General features: G+C 49.8%; 1 protein-coding gene across 1 annotated transcript in view; it reads right to left on the minus strand.

The window, feature by feature from the left end:
• The window catches only part of PASK (PAS domain containing serine/threonine kinase), an 82,511-nt gene that overhangs the window by 15,760 nt on the left and 41,747 nt on the right, over window positions 1-25,004 (minus strand). The window contains exons 12-14 of the mRNA XM_040427930.1: window positions 21,183-21,350; window positions 13,631-13,756; window positions 11,821-11,955 (exon numbers count right to left, since the gene is read on the minus strand). Coding sequence (XP_040283864.1) covers window positions 11,821-11,955; window positions 13,631-13,756; window positions 21,183-21,350 — 429 coding nt within the window. The remainder of the gene's footprint in view (window positions 1-11,820; window positions 11,956-13,630; window positions 13,757-21,182; window positions 21,351-25,004) is intronic.

The following is a 25,004-nucleotide window of genomic DNA, read 5'->3' on the forward strand; positions in this document are numbered from 1 at the left end:
TCTGGCAAAGGGAAGGGAGGATTGCAGAGGCGGCGCTGAGCTGTAGAAGGCGGCGCTGAAGACAGGGAAAGCGGCGATGAAGACAGGGAAGGCGGCGATGAAGACAGGGAAGGCGGCGCTGGGCACCGGACGGCGAGGGGTGCGGCCGGGCACCGGACGGCGAGGGGTGCGGCCGGGCACCCTGTATTAACGGACCTCCCCTTGGGCACCTTAAGTGATTGGCAGGTTATAAAAACCAGTTTTTTGGACAAATAGAGCCACAGTGAGGTTTAATCAGGCCAGCTTAGGATTCTTCTTATTAGTCCGGACATGAGGATATCTTTAGGTTATAGGGGTAAAATCTGATGACAGAATCCCTTTAAATAAGTGTTTATGAGGGCAGGAGATCAGAGATAAGAACTTCAAGTGAGCTGTCAGATTCAAAGAAAACAGACGCAAGCAGACTGATTTTTAACCCTTATATCTCAGAAATAGCTGAACATTTTTCATAAAGGCTAACTGAAAAAATTATTTGTAGCCCAAAATGAGTAAAATGCTATCACATAAAAATGCCCACAAAGGTGTCCATAGCCTTTAACCCCTTAGTGACCAAGCCTGTTTGGGCCTTTATGACCAAGCGTTTTTCTTCCTTTTTTTATGGTCTCGTTCCAAGAGCTATAACTTTTTTATTTTTTCATCTATATAGCTTTATGAGGGCTTGTTTTTTACGGGACAAGTTGTAGTTTTTAATGGCGCCATTTTGGGGTACACATAACTTTCTGATTAACTTTTATTAACTCTTTCTGGGAGGGAGATGGGGAAAAATAGCAATACTGCCACTGCGTTTTTACATTATACATTTTTTGGCGTTCATTTTTCGGTACAAATAACATAATATCTTTATTCTCTGGGTCAGTACGATTACAGTGATACTAAATACTTATAATTTTGTTTACATTTTACAACTTTTTTTGCAATAAAACACCTTTTATTAACCCAATAAATTATTTTGCATTGCCACTTCACAAGACCCATAACTTTTTTTTATTTTTTTATATGGAATTGTGTGAGGGCTTGATTTTTGAAAGACAACTTGTATTTTTCATGGGTATGATTTTGGAGTAAATGCCGCTTTTTGATCGGTTGTTATTACGTTTTTTTTCGGTGGAAACTAAGAATAAATTCGAAATTCAGTCTTTTTTTATTTTTTATTTTTTACGGCGTTCACCATAGGGGATAATTTATGTAATATTTATGTAGTCCCGGTCGTTACGGACGCGGCAATACCAAACATATGGGGGATATTTTCTTTTTGCAATTTTTTTTCATTGAAAAGCGTATTTTCAATGGAAAAAAAGGCATATTTTTTTATTTTATGGAATTTTTTTTATTTAATAAATGTGTATTTTTTTTCAATTTTTTTTACTACTTAATAGTCCCACAAGGGGACTATAATATACAGTATTTTGATTGCTTTTAAAATGTAATGCATTATCTCTATAATGCATTGCATTTCAATAGCAATGCTATTCGAACATTGACCAGCAGGCTGCGCCAGAGAGCCACAGCCTGCTGGAAGTAACTGAAGACAGGCTCGGGCCCTCATCGGAAGCAAGGTAAGCTTCCCAGCACATCAGCACCCCGCGATCGCATTTTCGGGGTGCTGATGGGAGACAGAGGGAGTCCGCTCCCTCTGTCACCACTTTACATGCAGCGGGCGCCATTGCGCCCGGCATGTAAAGGGTTAAACAGCCCGGATCGGCACTCCTGCCGTTCCGGGCTGTTAGAGCAGGGACCCGGCTCTCATGTGTGAGCCAGGTCCACGCTCCCCGCTGCACGGGGGAGCCGCGCGGCGCTTAAACTGGGCCGCCGTAAAAACGCGGCGGCCCAGCCTAAGGCCCCTTAGTGACCGCCGTAAAAACACGTATGGGTGGTCACTAAGGGGTTAAAGGGGTTCTCCAGGAATTAAGAAAATGAAAATACCCAAATATTACTTTATTATAAATACACTGTCGAAAAAAAAAGTCGCCACCTGGATTTAACTAAGTAAATAGTTGTGAGCCTCCTATTGGATAATTACTGCATGGGCGATTATCTTTCAGCTGGCAATAAGTTATTTAACCCCAACTGGTGCAATGAGTTGCTTCTCCTTTCTTAAACAACCATGTCGAAAGACACATCTTGTGGTCGTGTAAAAGATGTTAGTCTGTTTGAGAAGGGTCAAATCATTGGCATGCATCAAGCAGAGAAAACATCTAAGAAGATTGCAGAAACTACTAAAATTGGGTTAAGAACTGTCCAACGCATTATTAAGGTGGAAGGATAGTGGGGACCCATCGTATTCGAGGAAAAAATATGGCGGGAAAAAATCCTGAATGATCGTGATTGGCGATCACTTAAACGTTTGGTGAAATCAAATCAAAGATAAACAACAGTAGAACTCAGGGCTATGTTTAATAGTGAAAGTAAGAGCATTTCCACACACACAATGCGAAGGGAACTCAAGGGATTGGGACTGAACAGCTGTGTAGCTGTAAGAAAACCACTAATCACTGAGGCAAACCAGAAAAAAAGGCTTCAATTTGCTAGGGAGCATAAAGATTGGACCATGGAGCAATGGAAGAAGGTCATGTGGTCTGATGAGTCCAGATTTACCGTGTCCCAGAGTGATGGGCGCATCAGAGTAAGACGAGAGGCAGATGAAGTGATGCACCCATCATGCCTAGTGCCTACTGTACAAGCCTGTGGGGGCAGTGCTATGATCTGGGGTTGCTGCAGTTGGTCAGGTCTAGGTTCAGCAACAGTATGTGCTCCAAGAATGAGGTCAGCTGACTATCTGAACATACTGAATGACCAGGTTATTCCATCAATGGATTTTTTCTTCCCTGATGGCACGGGCATATTCCAAGATGACAATGTCAGGATTCAGCGGGCTCAAATTGTGAAAGAATGGTTCAGGGAGCATGAGACATCATTTTCACACATGGATTGGCCACCACAGAGTCCAGACCATAACCCCATTGAGAATCTTTGGGATGTGCTGGAGAAGGCTTTGTGCAGCGGTCAGACTCTACCATCATCAATGTAAGATCTTGGTGAAAAATTAATGCAACACTGGATGGAAATAAATCTTGAGACATTGCAGAAGCTTATCGAAACAATGCCACAGCGAATGCGTGCCATAATCAAAGCTAAAGGCTTTTTTTTTGGTGGCGACTTTTTGTTTGGACAGGCAGTGTATATTCCCAAATATCTTTCATTAGTTATAATGGCTTGTTTTGTCTGGAGAGCAATCATTAGGAGAAAAAAAGTGGCCACCGTCCTATTAGTACACTCAAAACATATCCTAATCACACAGCATGACACAGCCACATCCCCAGCTCCTCTCTGTACTTCATGTCTCCCCATGAACTCCATCCCTTCAGAGATTAAGCTGAAGATCATATTAAACAATATTCAGGACCATAACCCCTGACAAGCAGAGCAGAGAGGAGGATGAGGCAGCTCTTTAGCTCAGTGCTCGGAAGTAACTTGTCCTGCTGTGTGATAAGGACAGGTATTGAGTGTATTAATAGCACGGCGGCCATTTTATTTCTCCTAATGATTGCTCCCAAGAAAAAATGAGCCATTATAAATAATGAAAGGTATTTGGGAATATATTTTCAACCCCTTAAGGACCCATGATGTACATGTACGTAATTTCTTTGTGGGACTTAAAGACCCGTGACGTACATGTACTTCATGGGGATCGGGCGGGTGCAGGAGCTGCGTCCGCCCAATCCACGCCAGGGTTTCGGCAGTCACTGATAAAAAAAAATTTAATCCGCCAAAAAAGTGAAATTCTGAAATGTCATCTTTATTTTCCATAAATTCTTGTGGAACACCTAAAGGGTTAACAAAGTTAGTAAAATCAGGTTTGTATACCTTGAGGGGTGTCGTTTCTAAAATGGGGTCACTTTTTTGGAGTTTCTACTCTAGGGGTGCATCAGGGGGGGCTTCAAATGTGACATGACAGCTTAAAATTATCCCAGTGAAATCTGCTTTCCCAAAAAACATATGGAGTTCCTTTCCTTCTGCGCAATGCCATGTGCCCGTACAGCAGTTTACGACCACATATGGGGTGTTTCTGTAAACTATAGAATCAGGGCCATAAATATTGAGTTTTGTTTGGCTGTTAACCCTTGCTTTGTAACTGGTAAAAATTGATTAAAATGGAAAATCTGCCAAAAAAGTGAAATTCTGAAATGTCATCTCTATTTTCCATTAATTCTTGTGGAACACCTAAAGGGTTAACAAAGTTTATAAAAAGGAGACTTTTGTATTACTTACCAGTAAAGTCTCTTTCTCGCTCTTCCTTGGGGGACACAGGAAACCATGGGTATAGCTCTGCTCCCTAGGAGGCGTGACACTAAGCGAAAGCTGTAAGCCCCTCCTCCATCAGCTATACCCTTCAGCCTGGAGAAGAGACTGCCAGTTGCGTGTCCAAGTAGTGAAAGATAACCACCAACCGGAAAAAGAACTGTCGAGCCCCAACGGGGGCAACCAAGCCGGAACCACAACTGTAACCCAATGAAGGGCGGGTGCTGTGTCCCCCAAGGAAGAGCGAGAAAGAGACTTTACTGGTAAGTAATACAAAAGTCTCCTTTTCTCGCCCATATTCCTTGGGGGACACAGGAAACCATGGGACGTTCCAGAGCAGTCCCAGAAGGGAGGGACCAGAACAAACTCAACCAACACCAGAGGCATCAATCAACTGCCGCCTGCAACACCAGACGGCCTAAAGCAGCGTCAGCCGACGCATGAGTATGCACCCTGTAGAACTTGGTGAAGGTGTGCAAGGAGGACCAAGTGGCCGCCTTGCAAATCTGCTCCGAAGAAGCCCGATTTCTCTGAGCCCAGGAAGCCCCGACCGCTCTAGTGGAGTGAGCGGTAACACCAAGGGGAGGAACCCTGCCCTTGGCGAGATAAGCCTCAGTAACAGCCATCTTGACAAAACGAGCGATAGCAACTTTGGATGCCGCCATCCCTCTGCGCGACCCTTCCGGGACCACAAAGAGCGAGTCAGTATGCCTGAAAGAGCTGGTTACTTCCAGGTAAATCTTGAGCGCCCTGACAACGTCCAGGCGATGAAGCTTCCTCTCCCGCGGATGGGAAGGGGAAGGACACAAAGAGGGGAGAACGATGTCCTCGTTCAGATGAAAGGCGGAGACCACCTTAGGAAGGAAGGAAGGGACCGGACGAAGAACCACCTTGTCCTGGTGGAACACTAGGAAAGGTTCCAGACAGGAGAGTGCAGCCAATTCGGACACCCTCCGAAGAGAGGTGATGGCTACAAGGAAAATAACCTTGCAGGACAGAAGTCGCAAGGAAACCGTCCGCAGAGGCTCGAAAGGAGAAGCCTGGAGCGCTGAGAGAACCAGGTTCAGGTCCCAGGGCGGTACCGGAGGGCGATACGGGGGAACCGCGTGAGCCACGCCCTGAAGGAAGGTCTTGACAGGACCAAGGGGGGCCAGTGGGCGCTGAAACAAAATGGACAGCGCAGATACCTGACCCTTCAAAGAACTAAGGCCTAGACCTTGGGCCAGTCCGCTCTGCAGGAAGGACAAAACGGTGGGGAGAGAAAAGCGGAGCGGAGGAATCCCCAGCTCGGCACAGAACCCCAAAAAAGTCCTCCAGGTCCTATAATAGATCCTAGAAGAGGACGGCTTACGGGCGCGGATCATGGTGCGGACGACGTCCGCAGAAAAGCCCCTACGTGTCAGGACGGTGGTCTCAACAACCACGCCGTCAAACGTAGGGACCCTAAACGCGGGTGGAAGATCGGTCCCTGAGAGAGAAGATCTTCCCTGGCGGGCAGTGGCCAGGGCGCGTCTGCCAGGAGCAGCATGAGGTCGGCATACCAAGACCGGCGGGGCCAGTCCGGAGCGACCAGAATCACCGAGACGCCTTCCGCCGCGATCTTCCGAAGGACCTTGGGCAGGAGAGGGATGGGAGGGAATATGTATGGGCGCGCGAAGCCTCGCCAAGGAAGAACGAGGGCGTCGGCTCCGCAAGCTCCCGGATCCCTGGCCCTGGACAGATAGGCGGGGACCTTGTGATTGAATTTTGAGGCCATGAGGTCCACGTCCGGAATGCCCCAACGAAGGCAAATGGCCTCGAATACCTCCGGGTGAAGAGACCACTCGCCGGGGTCGACGGTGGTGCGACTGAGGAAGTCCGCCGCCCAATTGTCCACCCCTGGAATAAAAATTGCAGATAGGGCCGGGACGTGGGCTTCCGCCCAACGGAGAATGCTGGTGACCTCTCGCATCGCTGCAGCGCTGCGAGTGCCCCCCTGGTGGTTTATGTACGCCACGGCCGTGGCGTTGTCTGATTGTACACGAACTGGATGACCCTTCAGCAGATGAGTCCAGTGTCGTAGAGTCAGAAGGGCCGCTCTCAGTTCCAGGACATTGATCGAGAGTTTGGACTCCGATGGAGACCAAATGCCCTGGACGGATCGGGGAGGAAACACGCCTCCCCAGCCCGAGAGACTGGCATCAGTTGTAACCACCAACCAGTTGAGTGGCAGAAAGGACCTGCCCAGAAGAGGGGACTGTAACCACCAGCGGAGAGATGACCGCACCGGAGGCGAAAGATGGAAGGGATGATCCAGAGACTGCGGCGATTTGTCCCAGGAGGAGAGGATCGCCCGTTGGAGAGGGCGGGAGTGAAACTGCGCAAATGGGATCGCCTCGAAGCAGGCAACCATCTGCCCCAATACCCGCATGCAGAAGCGGAAGGACGGTCGACGGTGGAGAAGGAGACCCCGAACCGCCCCACGGAGGATCAGACGTTTTTCCGAGGGAAGACGTACCTCCGCCGCTCCCGTGTCTAAAAGCATTCCCAGGAAGACGAGTTGTCTGGAGGGGGGAAGAGAGGACTTGGGGAAGTTGATGACCCAACCGAACCTCGCCAGAGTCTCTAGAGTGAGATCCACGCTGGCAACCGCTTGAGAAAGGGACGGAGCCTTGATGAGGATATCGTCCAAGTACGGTAGCAGAAAAACACCCCTGGAACGGAGTAAGGCTAAAACCGGGGCCAGGACCTTGGTGAACACCCGGGGGGCTGTTGCCAGTCCAAAGGGAAGGGCGACAAATTGGAAGTGGAGGTCCCCCACGGCGAATCGAAGGAAGCGATGGTGACACTGGGCTACCGGAACATGGAGGTAGGCATCCTGTATATCGATGGAAGACATGAAATCTCCCTGCTCCAGGGAAGCCACCGCGGAGCGGAGGGACTCCATCCGAAACCGTCGAAGGAGGAGAAAACGGTTGAGCTTTTTGAGGTCCAAAATGGGCCGCACCGAACCTCCCTTCTTGGGAACTACAAAGAGGTTCGAGTAGAACCCTTGGAATCTTTCCTCTAGAGGAACGGGGGTAATCACCCCCCTGTCCAGTAAGGCTTGAACGGCCGCGGAGAACGCAGCCGCGTCTTTCGGGTCTCGCGTGGGGCGGGAGCGAAAGAACCGATCCGGAGGGAAGGATGCAAATTCGATTTTGTATCCGGAGGACACAATTTCGAGGGCCCAGGCGTCGGAGACGTGAGCCATCCAGACGTCCTTGAAAAGGAGGAGCCGGCCCCCCACCCGGGTGGGTGGGGGCGCGCCTTCAGGCAGAGGACTGTTTTGCTGCGGGTGTGCGGGCAGCCTGCGGCTTGCGCCAGGAGGGCTGCGCCCGAAAAAAACGGCTTCCTACGCTTGTCCTGGGGAGGAGCCGAAGCGGCAGCTGTGGTGGGAGCCCCAGAGGCCCTGCGGGAGGACCGAAAACGAGACGCACCAGGGCGTCCGCGGGGGGCGCCCCTGGCTTGGGGTTGAGGAAGATGGGTGCTTTTACCACCCGTGGCCTCTGAAATAAGTTCGTCTAAGCGGACCCCGAAAAGGCGGGAACCCGCAAACGGTAGCCCCGCCAAGGAACGTTTGGAGGCAGCGTCCGCTTTCCAGACCTTCAGCCAGAGCTCCCTCCTGACGGCAACTGCCAGGGCGGAGGAGCGTGCAATAAGGGCTCCCGCATTAAGGGAGGCCTCACAGACAAAATTCCCGGCCCGAATAATAAGCTGGGCCAAGGAACGTAGGTCCTGGATGGGGATGTCCGAGTCCAACTCCTGTTCCAGCTGCGTACCCCAAGCACAGATTGCTTTCCCTGCCCAAGCAGAGGCAAAAACCGGTCTGAGGGCAGAACCGGAGGCAGCAAAAATGCCCTTGGACAGGGTCTCCATGCGACGGTCCTCCGCTGACTGAAGAGAGGACCCGTCGGGAACAGGGATGGCCGTGTTCTTTGACAGCCGGGCCACAGGGGGGTCCACCTTGGGTGGGGAAGACCAGGTGGCCACGACATCGGCTGGAAAAGGATAGCAAATGTCCAGCTTCTTTGGGTTGACAAAACGGGCGTCCGGGCGAGCCCAAGCCTTAGACACCACGGAGGAGAAATCAGAGTGGATTGGAAAGACTTTTGAGGCCTGCCTGGGTCTGATAAAGGAGACGCTAGCTGCGTCCGAGCTAGGGGGGTCATCCTGCACCTTAAAGGTGTCACGTATATCAGAGATGAGTTGACCCATCGCTGAGGCTAGCTTGGACGGCAGGGCCGAGTCCATTTCCAAATCTGAAGCCGCCAATTCACCTTCAGAGAGCGAATCCTTTGGAGAGGAGAGGCTCGTCTGGGTGCGCACGCGTGGCGGGGAGAGGGAGGCATCCGAGGAGGAGGCTCGCTCTACTCTAATACGCTTCTGAGAGTGCCTAGCTCGGGAGGGGTCACTAGGAGAGGGTGAACCCGCTGCAGCGGCAGAAGCAGTGGACCCGGAGGGCGCGACAGTCAGAGTGGCGTCCTGCGGGGTAGGTGGCCTGTCTATTAGGCGGCCCACGACATGAGTGAGGCTTTCCACGGCCTGGGACAGGGATCTAGCCCAGTCAGGCGGGTCAGAGGAAGCAGGGAGCGACACAGCGGGCGACTGAGGCTGCGGTGGAGCTCGGCATGCAGTACAGTGCGGATCAGACTGCCCCCGGGGAAAGGGTTCCCTACAAGCAGTACAGGCATGGTACCATGGCTTGGCGGCTGCAGAAGGGTCTGACATGGTGGAAAGATGTTGCACTTAAAAGTGAGAACCAAGCAACAGTACTGTGGCACGGAGGGGGTTAAACAGTCCTACCAGACCCGGAGATACAAGCGGCAGCTGTAAGGGGAACAGACTGAGGAGGCTGTGGAGGAGAGGCAGCAGCACGGAGCTGAATGGCTTCAGGATCGCACGGCAGAGAGATGAACCCGGAAGTAGCGGAGCGCAGCAGCACGGAGCTGAATGTGTAAGGAAGCTCCGCCCCCCCCTCTGCCGCGCTGAAGCCGAAGCAGAGCCGCGCGCGCGCGGCAAAATGATTTTAACCCCCAAGGATGTTGAAGTGTCGGCCATGACATGGCGCTGTTCATGCCAGGAAAACGGCTCCCACCGCGCCTAGATGTAGCAGACGGCTTGCATGTCTGCAGCCGTCCCTGTAAGGCAGCGTTCTAGGACTGCCCTCCAACTAAGCCCGGTAACGTCCCGATATTCCGTGGCGGGGGGGGGGGGGGTTGTCCGGGATTGTAGCAGTGGCCATGTAACAGTGGCCATGTTGGTAGCAGCGGTGGGAGGGAGGAAGGGGAGGCTGGAGCAGCCACTCTCACCATACGCTGTCTTCGCCCTCAGTCCATCCAGCGGGGGTCGCCCCTTCAGCTCCTGGCACCGCGGTGGCAGGAAGCCGGGGGAGGGACTTGGCGTGCGGGCGACCCTGAGCTGGTGGGACGCAGGGGAGCGAGGCTGCCCTGGTCCACCTTGTCTTCTGTGGGGGAGGCGGCAGTGCGGAATTACCGGCACTGGCGCAACTCAACCCCGGGAGAAACAGAGGGGTCTAATGCGCCTCTGTTGTCCCTGTAGGTAGAAAAAAACCGAGTTAAAAACAACAAATACGTAAAAATAAAAATCATAGGATAACAACCCTGCATAAGCAGGGGGTGTCTTGCCTCCTTGGACACTAAGCAAAAACTGGCAGTCTCTTCTCCAGGCTGAAGGGTATAGCTGATGGAGGAGGGGCTTACAGCTTTCGCTTAGTGTCACGCCTCCTAGGGAGCAGAGCTATACCCATGGTTTCCTGTGTCCCCCAAGGAATATGGGCGAGAAATCAGTTTTGTATACCTTGAGGGGTGTAGTTTCTAAAATGGGGTCACTTTTTGGAGTTTTTACTCTAGGGGTGCATCAGGGGGGCTTCAAATGGGACATGGTGTCAAAAAACCAGTCCAGCAAAACTGCCTTCCAAAAACCGTATGGCATTCCTTTCCTTCTGCGCCCTGCCGTGTGCCCTTACAGCCGTTTACGACCACATATGGGGTGTTTCTGTAAACTACAGAATCAGGGCCATAAATATTGAGTTTTGTTTGGCTGTTAACCCTTGCTTTGTAACTGGAAAAAATGGATTCAAATGGTAAATCTGCCAAAAAAGTAAAATTTTGAAATTTTTTCTCTATTTTCCATGAATTCTTGTGGAACACATGAAAGGTTAACAAAGTTTGTAAACTCAGTTTTGAATACCTTGAGGGGTGTAGTTTGTAAAATGGGGTCATTTTTGGGTGGTTTCTATTATGTAAGCCTCACAAAGTGACTTCAGACCTGAACTGGTCCTGAAAAAGTGGGTTTTAGAGATTTTCTGAAAAATTTCAAGATTTGCTTCTAAACTTCTAAGCCTTCTAACAACCCCAAAAATTAAAATGGCATTACCAAAATGATCCAAACATGAAGTAGACATATGGGGAATGTAAAGTAATAACTATTTTTGGAGGTATTACTATCTATTATAAAAGTAAAGAAATGGAAATTTTTAAATTTGCTAATTTTTTAATTTTTTTTTGTAAATTAGGATTTTTTTTATAATTAAAAATTTATTTTTGGGACTTAATTTTACCACTGTCATGAAGTACAATACGTGACGAGAAAACAATCTCAGAATGGCCTGGATAAGTAAAAGCGTTTTAAAGTTATCACCACATAAAGTGACACGTCAGATTTGCAAAAAATGGCCTGGTGAAAAATGGCAGGGTTGAAGGGGATAATAAAGTAATATTTACGTATTTTCATTTTCTTAATTCCTGCAGAACCCCTTTAACCTGTTTAATCTGGCATCAAAGGACCTGTTTAGCAGATTATCCTATATTTCCAGATGGATGGACCTCCATAGAAAATATTCAGTCAATTAAGATAGACAATAAATAAAGGCCAAAAATGCATGTGAACCAACACACATAATGAGTTCATAGTTGAACTTAAAGGGGTATTCCCATTGCAGGCATTCATGGCTGAGCTCCGAATACCCGTATTCAAGCTAAAATGGCCAGAATTACCAAAACAGCCAAGTGAGCTGCAATACTCTGTCTCTATAACTCCCATAGAGGTAAATGAGAAGTACAAAAACAGCATAGCAAAGTCAAGTAAACGGTTTCTGTAACTCCTGCCTGAGATAAGATGTGCATTCTGATCTCAGCCAGGAACAGCCGATATGGGAATACCGCTTTAAACTTCTCCTAAACAGGCAGAATTATTTAGTAAAAAAAATTCTGTGTTTAGACATTGCTTTTATGTACTTTTTACTGTGTGTCCCTGCTGTTCTTTTTGATTCCCTCTCATAACATCCACCATTGCTGGTAAGAAGAAGCGCTTACAGTGCACTAATTCTAATTTAATAATTATCAGTGGAATTTGGGCAAGAAGCCCACATGTCCATTACGTCTCTGTGTACATCTTAATATAGGTAATAAGTTAGGATGTTTAAGATGTTTCTGCTCTCACCTGTCGGAAGATGTAACTGGCCAGAGGTTCATCTAAATTCGGCTGATTGTCAATGAAATCAAAAAGGTCAAGGGCGTCTCCATGTAGTTCCATCACTAGCTGAAAGAACTTGTCATTCTCAAAGACCCCAAGGACCTGGAATGCAATAATTACAGTAAGTGATAAATGAGCAGTTGTAGGGGTTTTCCCATCTCAACATTGATGACATATTGCCTGACAGGTGCAGATCCCACCTTTGGGACCCACTCCTATCTCCAGAATGGGACCCCCTGAAGTGGATAGCACAATGCACATGCACAGCGTCCCCTCTGTTTACTGCTATTGGACGTGGCCACCTCTCCATTCACCATTATGGGACTGCCGGAAATAGCAGACCTAGCGCTTGGCTATTTTTAGATCTCCCACATTGGTGAACAGAGGGTGGCTGCTCATGCGTGGCTACTTTCCATTCACTTTAGATGCCCCGTTCTGGGACTCACACCTACCTAATATTTTAAAGGGTTATCCAAGACTATTAAATTCCCCCCATTTTCCCGGGCCCCTCACAATGAATATACTTACCTGGTTCCCCCGCTTCCTGCACCACTACTGGTCCCCGCACCGTCGCTGCTGCTTCTCCCAGTGCGCGGATGAAAACATAGAGTGTCGGGGGGGTTGCAGCCAATGGCAGACGGGACGAGCCTTCCTAGCGTCACCTGCAATACTAGGGAGGCTCATCCCTGTCCCTGCCTGCCATTGGCTGCTCCCCCACGACACCGGATGTTTTCATTGGCGCACAAAGAGAAGCAGCAGCGGTGATGCAGGTATAAGGAGCGGCGCAGAAAGCGGGGACCAAGGTAAGTATATTCATTGTGAGGGGCCCGGACATATGGGGGAAATTTTATAGTCTCGGATAACCCCTTTCATAGCAGGCTGTCTTCAGTCGGCGCAGGCGCACTGAGAGGAGGACGCTCGCTCGGCCGCTCCTTCCTCAGTGCGCCTGCGCCGGCTGTCGATGTGACGTCATCGGCGCAGGCACATTGAGGAAGAAGCGGACGAGCGATCGTCCTCCTCTCAGTGCACCTGCGCCGACTGAAGACAGGTACGGCGCAGGCGCCAGATTTTGAATGCAGACAGGGCCAGCCAGAGGACGAGCGAGTTCGCTGGCCCTGTCAATCAACAAGAGGAGGGGGCGTCATTATGAAAGGAGGATGCGGCTGCTACCAGCAAGTAGCCGCCCTACTTGCTGGTAGACAGGTAATTTGCATATTATAAAAGTCTGTTTTTTGAATTAACTACTGAACCAAAATGAGTAATAGCATTATATATTGATATATCGCAGTATAGGGATTATAAGTAGCCCAAAAAAAAAAAAAGACTTTAGTGGGGTGACAGAAGCCCTTTAAAGATTGGACAACTCCTTTAAGACAGGAATCAATGGATGCAATATACTGAAAGCTATGCCAACATATGGGCAGATTTATGAAGAGAGTAAAATTGGCTTTTTCGCCCCTGCTAACCCATCAGAGGGAAGCTCGTTTTTCCAGATCGGTTTAAACAGAAATGCTGAGCTAATTGATTGCTATGGGCAAAAAAGATTTTCTCAGTTTACAAGGATAGAGGGACCATTACATTGTGGCACAAGTGTTCCTGACATGGGAAAGACACATTAGGTCCCAGTATCCAATGGGTTGATAAGACTCCAATGATGGTCCATCTATAATGAATCAACTGGATAGCGACCACAGAGAGTCAATGTAACAGATGGAGGGAGACCAGCAATGTGGAAAAATGGCAGATACCACTAATAGCAGACAACACTGATACTCACCCTGATAATATTGGGGTGCTGCAACCTGGACAGAATAGCGATTTCTTGTGTTACCCTCCCAATTTCAGGGTCCTGAACCCAGCAGTCATCTAGCACCCGATCCTTACGGATAAATTTCACTACAACCTTTTGAAACAGAAATACATGTACTTAAATACTCGGAGTTCACTGACTGTAGGAAAATACTGCAGTTGAGTTCTGGTTGGGGTTCTAGCCCCAAGAAATATTGTAAAAACACACAACAATGGTATCAAATACCAAAAGGAGTAATACAGTAATCAATCACATGGCTCTCGTACCGACGCTTCCCTAGTAAACCATCAATCTCTACTCGCCAGGGACCAGGGATGACTTGGCATGCCGACACATGACTGCTGCAGCCAATCACCCGTTGTAGCGGTGGTATGTCGACCCCACTGAGGTCACAAGTCATGCTGGATCCAGGTAAACAGAAATCATTGAGGTGCCGGGTTACCATTCACTTGACTGCAGTAAGCCGACACAGCCAATACACAGTAAACAAAGCCCTGTCCGCTGCACTGTTTCTGGCGCTGGCTGGTGGGGGTGCCTTATGTCAGCCCCCAACCGATCTGATATTGAAGACCTATCCTAAGGATAGGTCATCAATATATACAACCCAGAACCACACTTTAAAAAGTTATTGGGTAAGCTTGCTTGGCTGACAACTATTCCTTCCAACATCCCCATATACAAGCATGCTCAGCGAATGTCTTCTCAGTAGGAAGGGAACAGTTAGCTGCGGCCACAGCTGAAATCCCATACACACGATCCTTCTTTCCATCAACATCTGCCATTAGGGGAGAGTTGGGGAACCCCATACACATTAGATGGTCAGTCGGTCCTACTGATATTGGTAGGTTTGGCCTACAACAGCAGCAGCATGGGATCAATGAGGTAAATATAAGCATTTTTTTTTTTACAGCATATGCAGCTCATGGGAATACTTTTTTGCAGAATATTGTTAGAATACCCCTTCAAGATTAGGACAGCATGGTTTATTAGCTTATTACATGCTATGCTGCACCCCCTTATATAATGAAGGAGACAGTACAAGAGCATCTCCTGCAACGCTCCTACATTAATAGGAGGTGTAGAGCAAAACTCTTGTAATGGCCACTGAGTAAAGCTCAGTCCCTTCCCATTTTTTTTTTTACTTTATGAATTATTTTATATATATTTCCAGGATGTTAAATGCCATGAACAGTTTCAGGGGCTTTTTTTTATTTATTATTGCATTCTACTTATTTTGGGCTAAAACTCATTTTTTCAATTGGTTTGTATAAAAAAATTGGATCCACTTTTCCAGTATAAGGCCACGTTCTCACTTGCGGTAGCTTGTCTAGCAGGCTGTTCCGGCGGGGGAACAGCCTGCCGGATCCATGCTACTGCAAGTCCACAGTGCCACCGGAAGTCCCCTCCGGTCCCAGTCACTGTAATGGGTGCGGGCTGGAGGTCCGGCCGCAGCCCGGCAAACATGCCGAGAGGCGGCCGGAATAAAACGACAGCACGCTGCGTTTTTTTGTCCAGCCGCCTCTTAGCATGTTTGTCGTGCTGCGTGTGTATTTGCAGAGCAGCAGGTTCTGTGTGTGTTTAGAATCCTGTCAACTGATGGCTCATGTGAATCCCTTATCTGTGATCTCCTAAAGCTCATAAATACTTATTTAATCCATATTCTTATCGGTGTGACCAGAATTGAGCTGTAATGAGTATAATAAGGGCTGAGCAGGCAGCTCTGCTGGATGACAGACTCGAGGTAAATAGAAACTGTCTGCAGATACACTCTCAATTAACCCCTGTAGTACGAGAAATACTGAAAATGTTTAATAAAAACCAACTGAAAAAATGATTAATTTTTTGCACAAAATGAGTAGAATTACCCCCACAGGTGCCCATAGGCTTTAAATACTAGGCTCTTCAAGGATGCTATGTAACTTGTTGGAAAACATGGAAATAAGGGTTACAAAAACAGGGATAAAATCACAAACTGAAAGGGTTCTAGACCAAAAATAATTTGATTTTTTGTACTCACAGTAAAATCCTTTTCTTGTAGTAGGCATTGGGGGACACAGCACCATGGGTATATGCCCAGCTGCCACTAGGAGGCTGACACTAGAAACAAAAAAAGTGTTGGCTCCACCCAGGTGGGCTATCCCCCTCTGCCAGAGCCGAGAGAGATCAGTCGGTACAAAAGCAGTAGGAACATCACACCTGAACCAAAAAAACTGAAAGCCAACAAGTCTTCAACCGGGGAGACCCGACAACCAAACAAGGCAAAAGCCGGGACCTCGAACAAGAAGAAACTCAAGAAGGGGGGATCTGTGTCCCCCAATGCCTACTACGAGAAAAGGATTTTACGGTGAGTACAAAAAATCCAATTTTCTCGTGCATGGCATTGGGGGACACAGCACCATGGGACGTCCAAAAGCAGTCCCCGAGGGAGGGAAGAAAAAAGCGCCATGCCACCAATCTAAAGCACAGCTGCTTGCAGAACCTTGCGCCCCAGACTGGCATCAGCAGAAGCCAAGGAATGAATATGGTAGAACTTAAAAAAAAGTGTGAACTGACGCCCAGGTGGCGGCCCGGCAGACCTGGGAAGCTGATGCCTGATGACGCACCACCCAGGAAGCCCCAACCGCCCTAGTCGAATGTGCGGTCAACCTGGAAGGGGGAGCCTGGCCCTTCGCGACATAGGCCTCCTTGACGGCCGACCGAACCCAGCGAGAAATGGTAGCCTTGGAGGCAGGCAAACCTTTACGAGGGCCCGCCGGGACCACAAAAAGAGTCCGAACGACGGAAGGGTTCCGTGAGGCGAAGATACAGGCGAAGAGCCCGAACCACATCCAGGCAATGGAGGGATTTCTCCCTAGAGTGAGAAGGATTGGGGCAGAAGGAAGGAAGGACGATTTCCTCATTAATATGAAACGAGGAGACCACCTTCGGGAGAAAGGAGGGAACAGGACGCAAAACCACCTTGTCCTGATGGAACACCAGGAAAGGCGAACGGCAAGAAAGCGCCGCAAGTTCGGAAACCCGGCGGATGGAGGTGACGGCCACGAGGAAGGCCACCTTAAACGAGACAAACGACAGAGGGATCTCTGCCAAGGGCTCGAAGGGCGATGACTGAAGGGCGTCGAGGACGAGATTCAGGTCCCATGGCTCCAATGGAAAGCAAAAGTGAGGGGCTGGGCGAGCAACACCCTGGAGAAAAGTCCTAACCTGGGCCCGCGAGGCCACAGGACGCTGGAAGAGGACCGAGAGGGCCGAAATCTGCCCCCTGAGAGAAGCCAGGCGAAGACCCTTATCAAAACCGGCTTGAAGGAAGGCCAGAATGTTAGGGGCGGAGAAACGGAAAGGGCGAAAACGACCAGATTTGCACCAGGCAAAATACGCTCTCCAGGTCCGATAGTAAATGCGGGCCGACTGGGTCTTGCGAGCGTGAAGCATCATCCGGATGACCGAGTCCGAGAGACCACGGGACTTCAGGACAGCGGTCTCAACAGCCACGCCGTCAAACGAAGCTGAGGTAAATTTGGGTGGAACAGAGGGCCCTGGGAAAGGAGATCGTGGCGCGGAGGAAGTCGCCACGGAACGTTGGCGAGCAGAAACACCAGATCTGCGTACCACGCCCTGCAGGGCCAATCCGGAGCCACCAGGATCGCCGGAACTCGGGCTGCCTTGAGACACTTGAGCACTCGGGGAAGGAGAGGAATGGGGGGAAAAAGATACAGAAGGTTGAACTGAGACCAAGGCAGAACTAGGGCGTCGACCGCGAGAGCCTGAGGGTCCCTGGACCGTGCAACATAGCACGGGAGCCTGCGGATGAGGCGCGACGCAAAGAGATCCACGTCCGGAGTTCCCCAACGGTGACAAAGTTGGAGGAACACTTCTGGGTGGAGAGACCATTCGCCCGGGTCGACGAGCTGACGCTGACGACTGAGGAAGTCTGCCGCCCAATTGTCGACCCCGGGAATGTGTAAGGCGGAGAGGACCGGAACGTGCTTCTCCGCCCACCGCAGGATACGGGAGGCTTCCTGTAGGGCCATCACACTCCTGGTGCCCCCTTGGTGGTTCAGATAGGCCACAGCGGTGGAATTGTCCGTCTGAACCCGGATCGGGAGACCGCGGAGACGGGGAGTCCAGTGAGACAGTGCCAGGAAAATTGCCCTGAGTTCGAGAACGTTGATCTGCAGGAAGGACTCCTGAACAGACCAAAGACCCTGGACAGTGAGGGACTCGAAGACCGTCCCCCAACCCAAGAGGCTGGCCTCTGTGGTGATCACCTGCCAACTGGGGGGAAGGAAGGACCAGCCCAGGGACACCGTCCGAGGATTCAGCCACCAGGAGAGATCCTGGCAAAGCTAGGGAGGGAGACGGGTCCGGCGATTGAGGCCTGCCGGGGACTTGTCCCACCTGGATAGAACTGAAGGTCCCGGGAATGGAATTGGAAATAGGGAATGGCCTCGAAGGAGGCCACCATCCTGCCCATACACATCCTGATGGTCAGGGGAAACGGGTCGCGGAGACGAGTCACCCCCGCCTGAAGAGAGGCAATCTTCTCTGGGGGAAGGAACACCCGCCCAAGGCAAGTGTCGAAGATCATGCCCAGAAAAGGCATCCTCCGGCATTGGAGTGGTTGATGAGCCACCCGAATTGGGCAAGAGCCGAGAGGGTGATGCGTAGGCTGGACAGGTTGTCCTCCAATGACGGAGCCCGGATCAGAAGGTCGTCCAGGTAAGGCACCAATGCGACCCCCCTGGCACGGAGAAGGGCCACGAGAGGCGCTAGCGCCTTTGTGAAAACCCTCGGGGCAGAGGCCAGGCCGAAGGGCAGGGCGACGAACTTAAAATGAAGAGAACCTACCGCGAAGCGAAGGAACTTTTGATGGGAGAGGGAATGGGAACGTGTAGATAAGCGTCCTGAATGTCTATGGACGACAGGAACTCGTCCACCTCCAAGGAGGCGATCACCGACCGGAGGGATTCCATGCGAAAATAACGGACACGGACGAAGTGATTGAGCGCCTTCAGGTCCAGGATTGGGCGAAGCGAACCGTCCTTCTTGGGAACCGTAAACAGGTTTGAGTAGAAACCCTGAAAGCGTTCTGATTCCGGAACCGGAACGATGACCCCTAGAATGGCCCGAAAAAACTCGTCTGCCCTGGCGGGGGACTTGGGGGGCTACGTCAGGAAGAACCGTCCTGACGGAAGACCGGAAAATTCGATCTTGTATGGTGCGGCGTATGGCCACAGAGTTAGCGGCCACACGGCCGGAGCGGCGAGCCGATTCCATAGAGGCATCGCAAAGGATCTTGGATGCCTGGTAGATCTGAGAGGCAAGCACTGCCAGTTCCCCCTGGAACGAGTCTGGAGGTAAGGCTCGGATGAGCTGTTTTGCCCAGATAGCGCAGGCCTTGGCCACCCAGGAAGCGGCAAACGCAGGACAGATGGCGGCACCCGCTGCCACGAACACGGACTTGGCCAAGGAGTCAACCCGTTTGTCAGCGGGATCCGACAAGGAAGCCGCGTCAGCCAGGGGAAGGGTAGTGGCCTTCGCCAGACGAGACACCTGAGGGTCTACCTGAGGAGGAACCGTCCAGAGGTTGACGGATTCCTCAGAAAAAGGATAAGGGACATCCGAGGCCTTGGGAAGGTGAAGGCGCTGATCAGGGTGACGCCACTCCTTAGCCAGAAATGCGTCAAGATCCGCGTGATTCGGGAAAACCACAGCGGAACATCTAGAACGGCGGTAGGACACCGACTCCTGGGAGGAGGAAGAAGGATCGTCCTGCACATGGAGCGCGTCCCGGACGGCTTTAATGAGATCCTGTATGGCCGCAGACATCGCCGAGCACCGCTCTGATTCAGAATCAGAAGCAGAGGAGTCCCCAGGAGCGGCGGAAGCGGCTGAAAAAGAAATCTCACCCGTCTCAGACTTATCCGGGGAATGATCCGAGGAAGAGTGGGACCCGGCCGAGACCCTACGAGGGATCGCGTGCCAGAGCGAGAACGGACGTCCCCAGCGGGAGAGTCCCTGCTAGAGGCGGCCGCAATCTGAGCAGGCAGACGGTCCAGAGACTGCGCCAGGGATTGGGAGAGGCTGGCAAGGTTCCCTATGGCTTGGGACAGGGTAGCAGCCCATTCCGGAAGTACCGACCCGGAGGGGACCGCAGGGGCGGCCTGGGCGGGCCTGGGGTAAAGGCACTGTGCGCAGAGAGAGTTAGACTGGCCGCATGGGAACTTCTTATTACACAGGGAACAGGCATAATGAGTAGAAATCCCAGCAGGGGAAGTGGGGTCCCGACCAGAAGAAGACATGAGGGCTTAGGATGGAGCCTGCAAGGAAAAAAGTCAGCCGAAAAGGCTGCCTACCAGACCCAAATGGTGCTGTGTCCCAGATGGAGAAAACCGATCGCAGGAGAAGAGCAGCAAGATGGCGACCGGGTGCAGGCACTGCAGGAGAGGAAGGAGCCGGCAGAGAGAAGGGAACGCCCTCCGAGATCGGCAGAAGCCCGCGCAGAGACAGGATTGGAGGAAAAGCCAAGTGCCTCCCAGGGCTCCACCCACGGAGGGGAGGGTGAATGAGAGAGCCCGGGAAGCCAGGAGTGGGTGGAGAGAAGGCTCCGCCCCACGTGACCTGCGGCTTAGTCGGCCGAAAAGCCGGGGACTAAATTAGAAACGTGCGGCCGGGAACGGACGCCCGCGATCGCGGAGGCGTCCGGAAGCAGCCGCGGGGTGGGAGGAACACAAAGCCGAGGGGAACAGCCGCCCTGCCAGGAGAAGCACCCAAAATGATCCCCATTAATAAGGTAATACCCCGACTTCCAGGGTAAAGTGCCGGACCCAGAACAAAGACATGGGCCTCCTTGCAGGTACCCTGGCCCCAAAATGACCCCCTGGAGATGGGGAGATAGAATGTAGGGACCACCGAAGCAAAAGTGCCTCAGGCAATAAGAGCCCATGGGAGAGGAGGGAGAGGGGGACTACAGGGGCCCCGCAATGGATCCGGATCCCTACTTACCTTCCAATGTCTTCAGGCGCAGCAGTGACCACCCCCTCGGTGGACTCAACACGGGAGCCGTGGGTCTACCGGAATTCCACTGCGGAAGCAGTTTCAAGTGGGGACTGGGTGGCTGCCAGGTACCTGAGTACGCGCCCGCAGGGGGGCAACTAAAGTGGAACACGATGGAGCCACCCCTGCAGCAGGCCGAAACCTGCAGAGAAAAAAGACAAAAATAAAATAAAAAATAAAAAATTTGCAGGATGACCTGCGAAAAAAGATAGCAGGTCATGTCTGCCTCCTACGGACACTAGAACTAGACTGATCTCTCTCTGCTCTGGCAGAGGGGTATAAGCCCAGCTGGGTGGAGCCAACACTTTTTTTGTTTCTAGTGTCAGCCTCCTAGTGGCAGCTGGGCATATACCCATGGTGCTGTGTCCCCCAATGCCATGCACGAGAAATCAAAGTTTACACTATAAAGAAGAGCTCTGTCAGTAAGTGCACACTGGAGAGAACATCTGCATGTAACACTAACCTCCTTTGCATCTTCCTTGTGTTTTGCAGACCACACAAAACCAAATGCTCCTTTACCGAGAGGGAACAGAGTCTCGTATTGCTCTTCATAGTGACCATCACAGGCACCCAGCGTCTGAAGATCTTGTATTTCTGTGCAATGTCCAGCTTCAGCATTGCTGCGGATCAACTGCAATGAGAAATGGTAAAATGTAGTGACAATGTAACTTTAAGGGGTTGTGCCACAAAACATATTCTACCTTTTTCCAACTAGCACCTGGATCTGAGTACTTTTGTAATTGCAAGTTATTAAATATTTAGTATAGCCAGTGAGCTATTCAATAAAATGTATCTGTATAGCACCACCTGCTGTTTGTTTTTTTCCTTATTTTTTTGTCCAGCTCACTGACGTGGTCGCACACGTTCAGTTTAAATATTCACTTGTCACTGGCCAAATCTTCTGTTAGAAGCTGTGGCAGTTTGGCTAGGGCTACACGGCGACCAAAGGGGTATAACTACATTGCGCCATGTGTTGCGCGACATTTATTGTAATGATGATAGTCTATGGTGTTGCACTGTGACATGCTACAACTTGGATGGATTTTTTGTGATTGTCATGTCGCAGTGCAACACTGCGCAGTGTTGTGCGCGTGTAGCCCTAGCCTTACAGAGAAAGAGCTACAGCAGAAAGGACACGCCCTATGAGAAGGGACATGCCCCCTGAGCTGTCAGCCTGAAATAAATCTAACAGAACAAATGTAGCAATGAAGAGGGGAGATCACTGATTCCATGTGAGGTACAGGGCTGGTTCTAGCTTTGTGAAAAAGGCATTGTCATGTACTATATGATGGGTGATTTTCATTTTTCAGGTCAATCATGGCATAACCCCTTAAAAGGGTACTTGTCATCAGAGTTGATTTCTTTAGAGGGATTCTCTGCCACTAGTCCATCAATAGAGCCTTAAAGGAGAATTAGATATGGCATTAATATCTGCTCACACAAACTGCAGGCACACTCATCCTTCTTCCATTGTCTGTAAGCGAATCAGGGAAGGTGTGCTTTATAGCAGCTAGAATGAATGGAAGTAAAAGCTAACCAAATACTCCACATATAAATGCAATTTTCAAGAAAGGAATTAATGCCTCCCCCCAGACACTGGGAAGTGACAGGGGAGGTGCATACAGAGCCTTACAAGTGTGTATAGTGGGCCTATCCTGCCTCATCCATGTATATTATATATATATTAAAAAACAAAGTAATCCATGGCACTCTAGAAGAAGTAAAAATAAATGTAACTTTAATTCATCAACGCAACGTTTCGGTCCACACACTGGAACCTTCCTCAAGCAGTCACTGCTTGAAGAAGGTTCCAGTGTGTGGACCGAAACGTTGCGTTGGTGAATTAAAGTTACATTTATTTTTACTTCTTCTGGAGTGCCGTGGATTACTTCGTTTTTCTACAATTTTTGGGAGATTGGATCGCTCCAACATCTGCTGGCACCCTACTTTACTCTGGTTCTGCAGTGCTGCTTATGTCATTAACTCTGCTATATATATATATATATATATATATATATATATATATATGGGTATATAATGGAGAACCGGCACTCTACATCTATCAAGGTGCTAAAGAAGCAATATACACAGGTGATGGTAAAAAAATATATATTTATTTTTAGAAGGGTAGGTTTGAGAGTGGGGAGTAGGAGTAAATGTTCTAAAATTGTAGAGGTACTGAAAAAAATGGGGTACTCAAGAAAAAATGTTGATTTGCAATATGCGGCAGTAGGGATGCAGGTGCACAGTAAAAAATGTTTGTGCCGGGTGGGGGGTATGACAATGCTGTGATTGTCTAGTGGTGGTTACCCCCTTTCAATTGCTAGCTATGTCCATTAGTTATGCAGTCCGTTAAAAATTATCTTGGAAAAGTAATGTGAGAAGTATAAAAAATATAAAATTTATAATATGGGTAGAACAATAAAAAGCAAGGAGTATCCAGTGAAAAATATACGAAAAAAAGTAAGTGGTATATCAGTCGGGTGCTGTACTTCAGTGTGGCGTCCCACACATTAGGTGAAGACTGCACACTGACTGTTTTACCTTCTTTGCGGGGTATGGATCTCCTGGCTGTTGGAGCAGCCTTACAGCGCTCAGCGGTGTCTGTTTCCCGGTCTTCTCGGCGTGCCGCGTGTGTGTGACGTCACTTCTCAGGCGACTCGCGTCTCGCGTATCTTTGCCGGATGCAGTATTGGGATCTTCGCTGGTGATGTATTTTCGATCCAGGGGATTTGGATGAGGTCGTGGTGTGGAAGCGCTTCCAAAGTAAGATTCTTGGCAGGTTTCTAGAGGGGAGTCACCAGACGCGTTTCGAAGGACTGAGCGAAGGTCTGGTGACTCCCCTCTAGAAACCTGCCAAGAATCTTACTTTGGAAGCGCTTCCACACCACCGACCTCATCCAAATCCCCTGGATCGAAAATACATCACCAGCGAAGATCCCACTGGCGCCCTGTGCTCTTCACAGATGAAAGCAGGTTCCCACTGAGCACATGTGACAGACGTGACAGAGTCTGGAGACGCCGTGGAGAACGTTCTGCTGCCTACAACATCCTCCAGCATGACCGGTTTGGCATTGGGTCAGTAATGGTGTAGGGTGGCATTTCTTTGGAGGGCCGCACAGCCCTCCATGTGCTCGCCAGAGGTAGCCTGACTGCCATTAGGTACCGAGATGAGATCCTCAGACCCCTTGTGAGACCATATGCTGGTGCGGTTGGCCCTGGGTTCCTCCTAATGCAAGACAATGCTAGACCTCATGTGGCTGAAGTGTGTCAGCAGTTCCTGCAAGACGAAGGCATTGATCCTATGGACTGGCCGTCCGTTCCCCAGACCTGAATCCAATTGAGCACATCTGGGACATCATGTCTCGCTCTATCCACCAACGTCACGTTGCACCACAGACTGTCCAGGAGTTGGCAGATGCTTTAGTCCAGGTCTGGGAGGAGATCCCTCAGGAGACCGTCCGCCACCTCATCAGGAGCATGCACAGGCGTTGTATGGAGGTTATACAGGCAAGTGGAGGCCACACAAACTACTGAGCCTCATTTTGACTTGTTTTAAGGACATTACATCAAAGTTGGATCAGCCTGTAGTGTGTTTTTCCACTTTAATTTTGAGTGTGACTCCAAATCCAGACCTCCATGGGTTGAAAAACTTGATTTCCATTTTTAATTTTTGTGTGATTTTGTTGTCAGCACATTCAACTATGTAAAGAACAAAGTATTTCAGAAGAATATTTAATTAATTCAGATCTAGGATGTGTTATTTTTGTGTTCCCTTTATTTTTTTGAGCAGTGTATTATATCTGTCTCTAGGACTAGTGTCCATATGTATGCTCTTTTATATGACAATACACAGTTGCAAACTGCTTTGCATTCAGATATACAAATTATTTTACACACTTATATAGCGCTGACATATTCCGCAGCGCTTTACACTCATTAGCATCACAAATAAAATAAAGTTCTAAGAAAAAACTATAATATAAATGTAATATAATAGGTATAAATAGATAATGACACGTCAACTCGCTGACCCACCCTCAGTCAAAGCATTATATTAGTCATTAGTCATCTGCTGTGGTGGCGGCACTGCAGAGTATTTAAAGTGACCGTCCAGTTCAAGAAGAAAAAAAAATATCCCATTTACTGGGCTGCGAACAGAACATTTACATGGTGACATCCTTCTCACCTTCAGTTCTTCCAGTTCCTGAGATCCTCTCCTGCCAGCCAAGATGGCCGCACCGCTTTGCTGACTACCTGAGGTATACTGTGCCGTTGGTAGTCC

The sequence above is a fragment of the Bufo bufo genome, chromosome 4 (genome assembly GCF_905171765.1).
Source record: "Bufo bufo chromosome 4, aBufBuf1.1, whole genome shotgun sequence".
NCBI classification, from domain to species: Eukaryota; Metazoa; Chordata; class Amphibia; order Anura; family Bufonidae; genus Bufo; species Bufo bufo.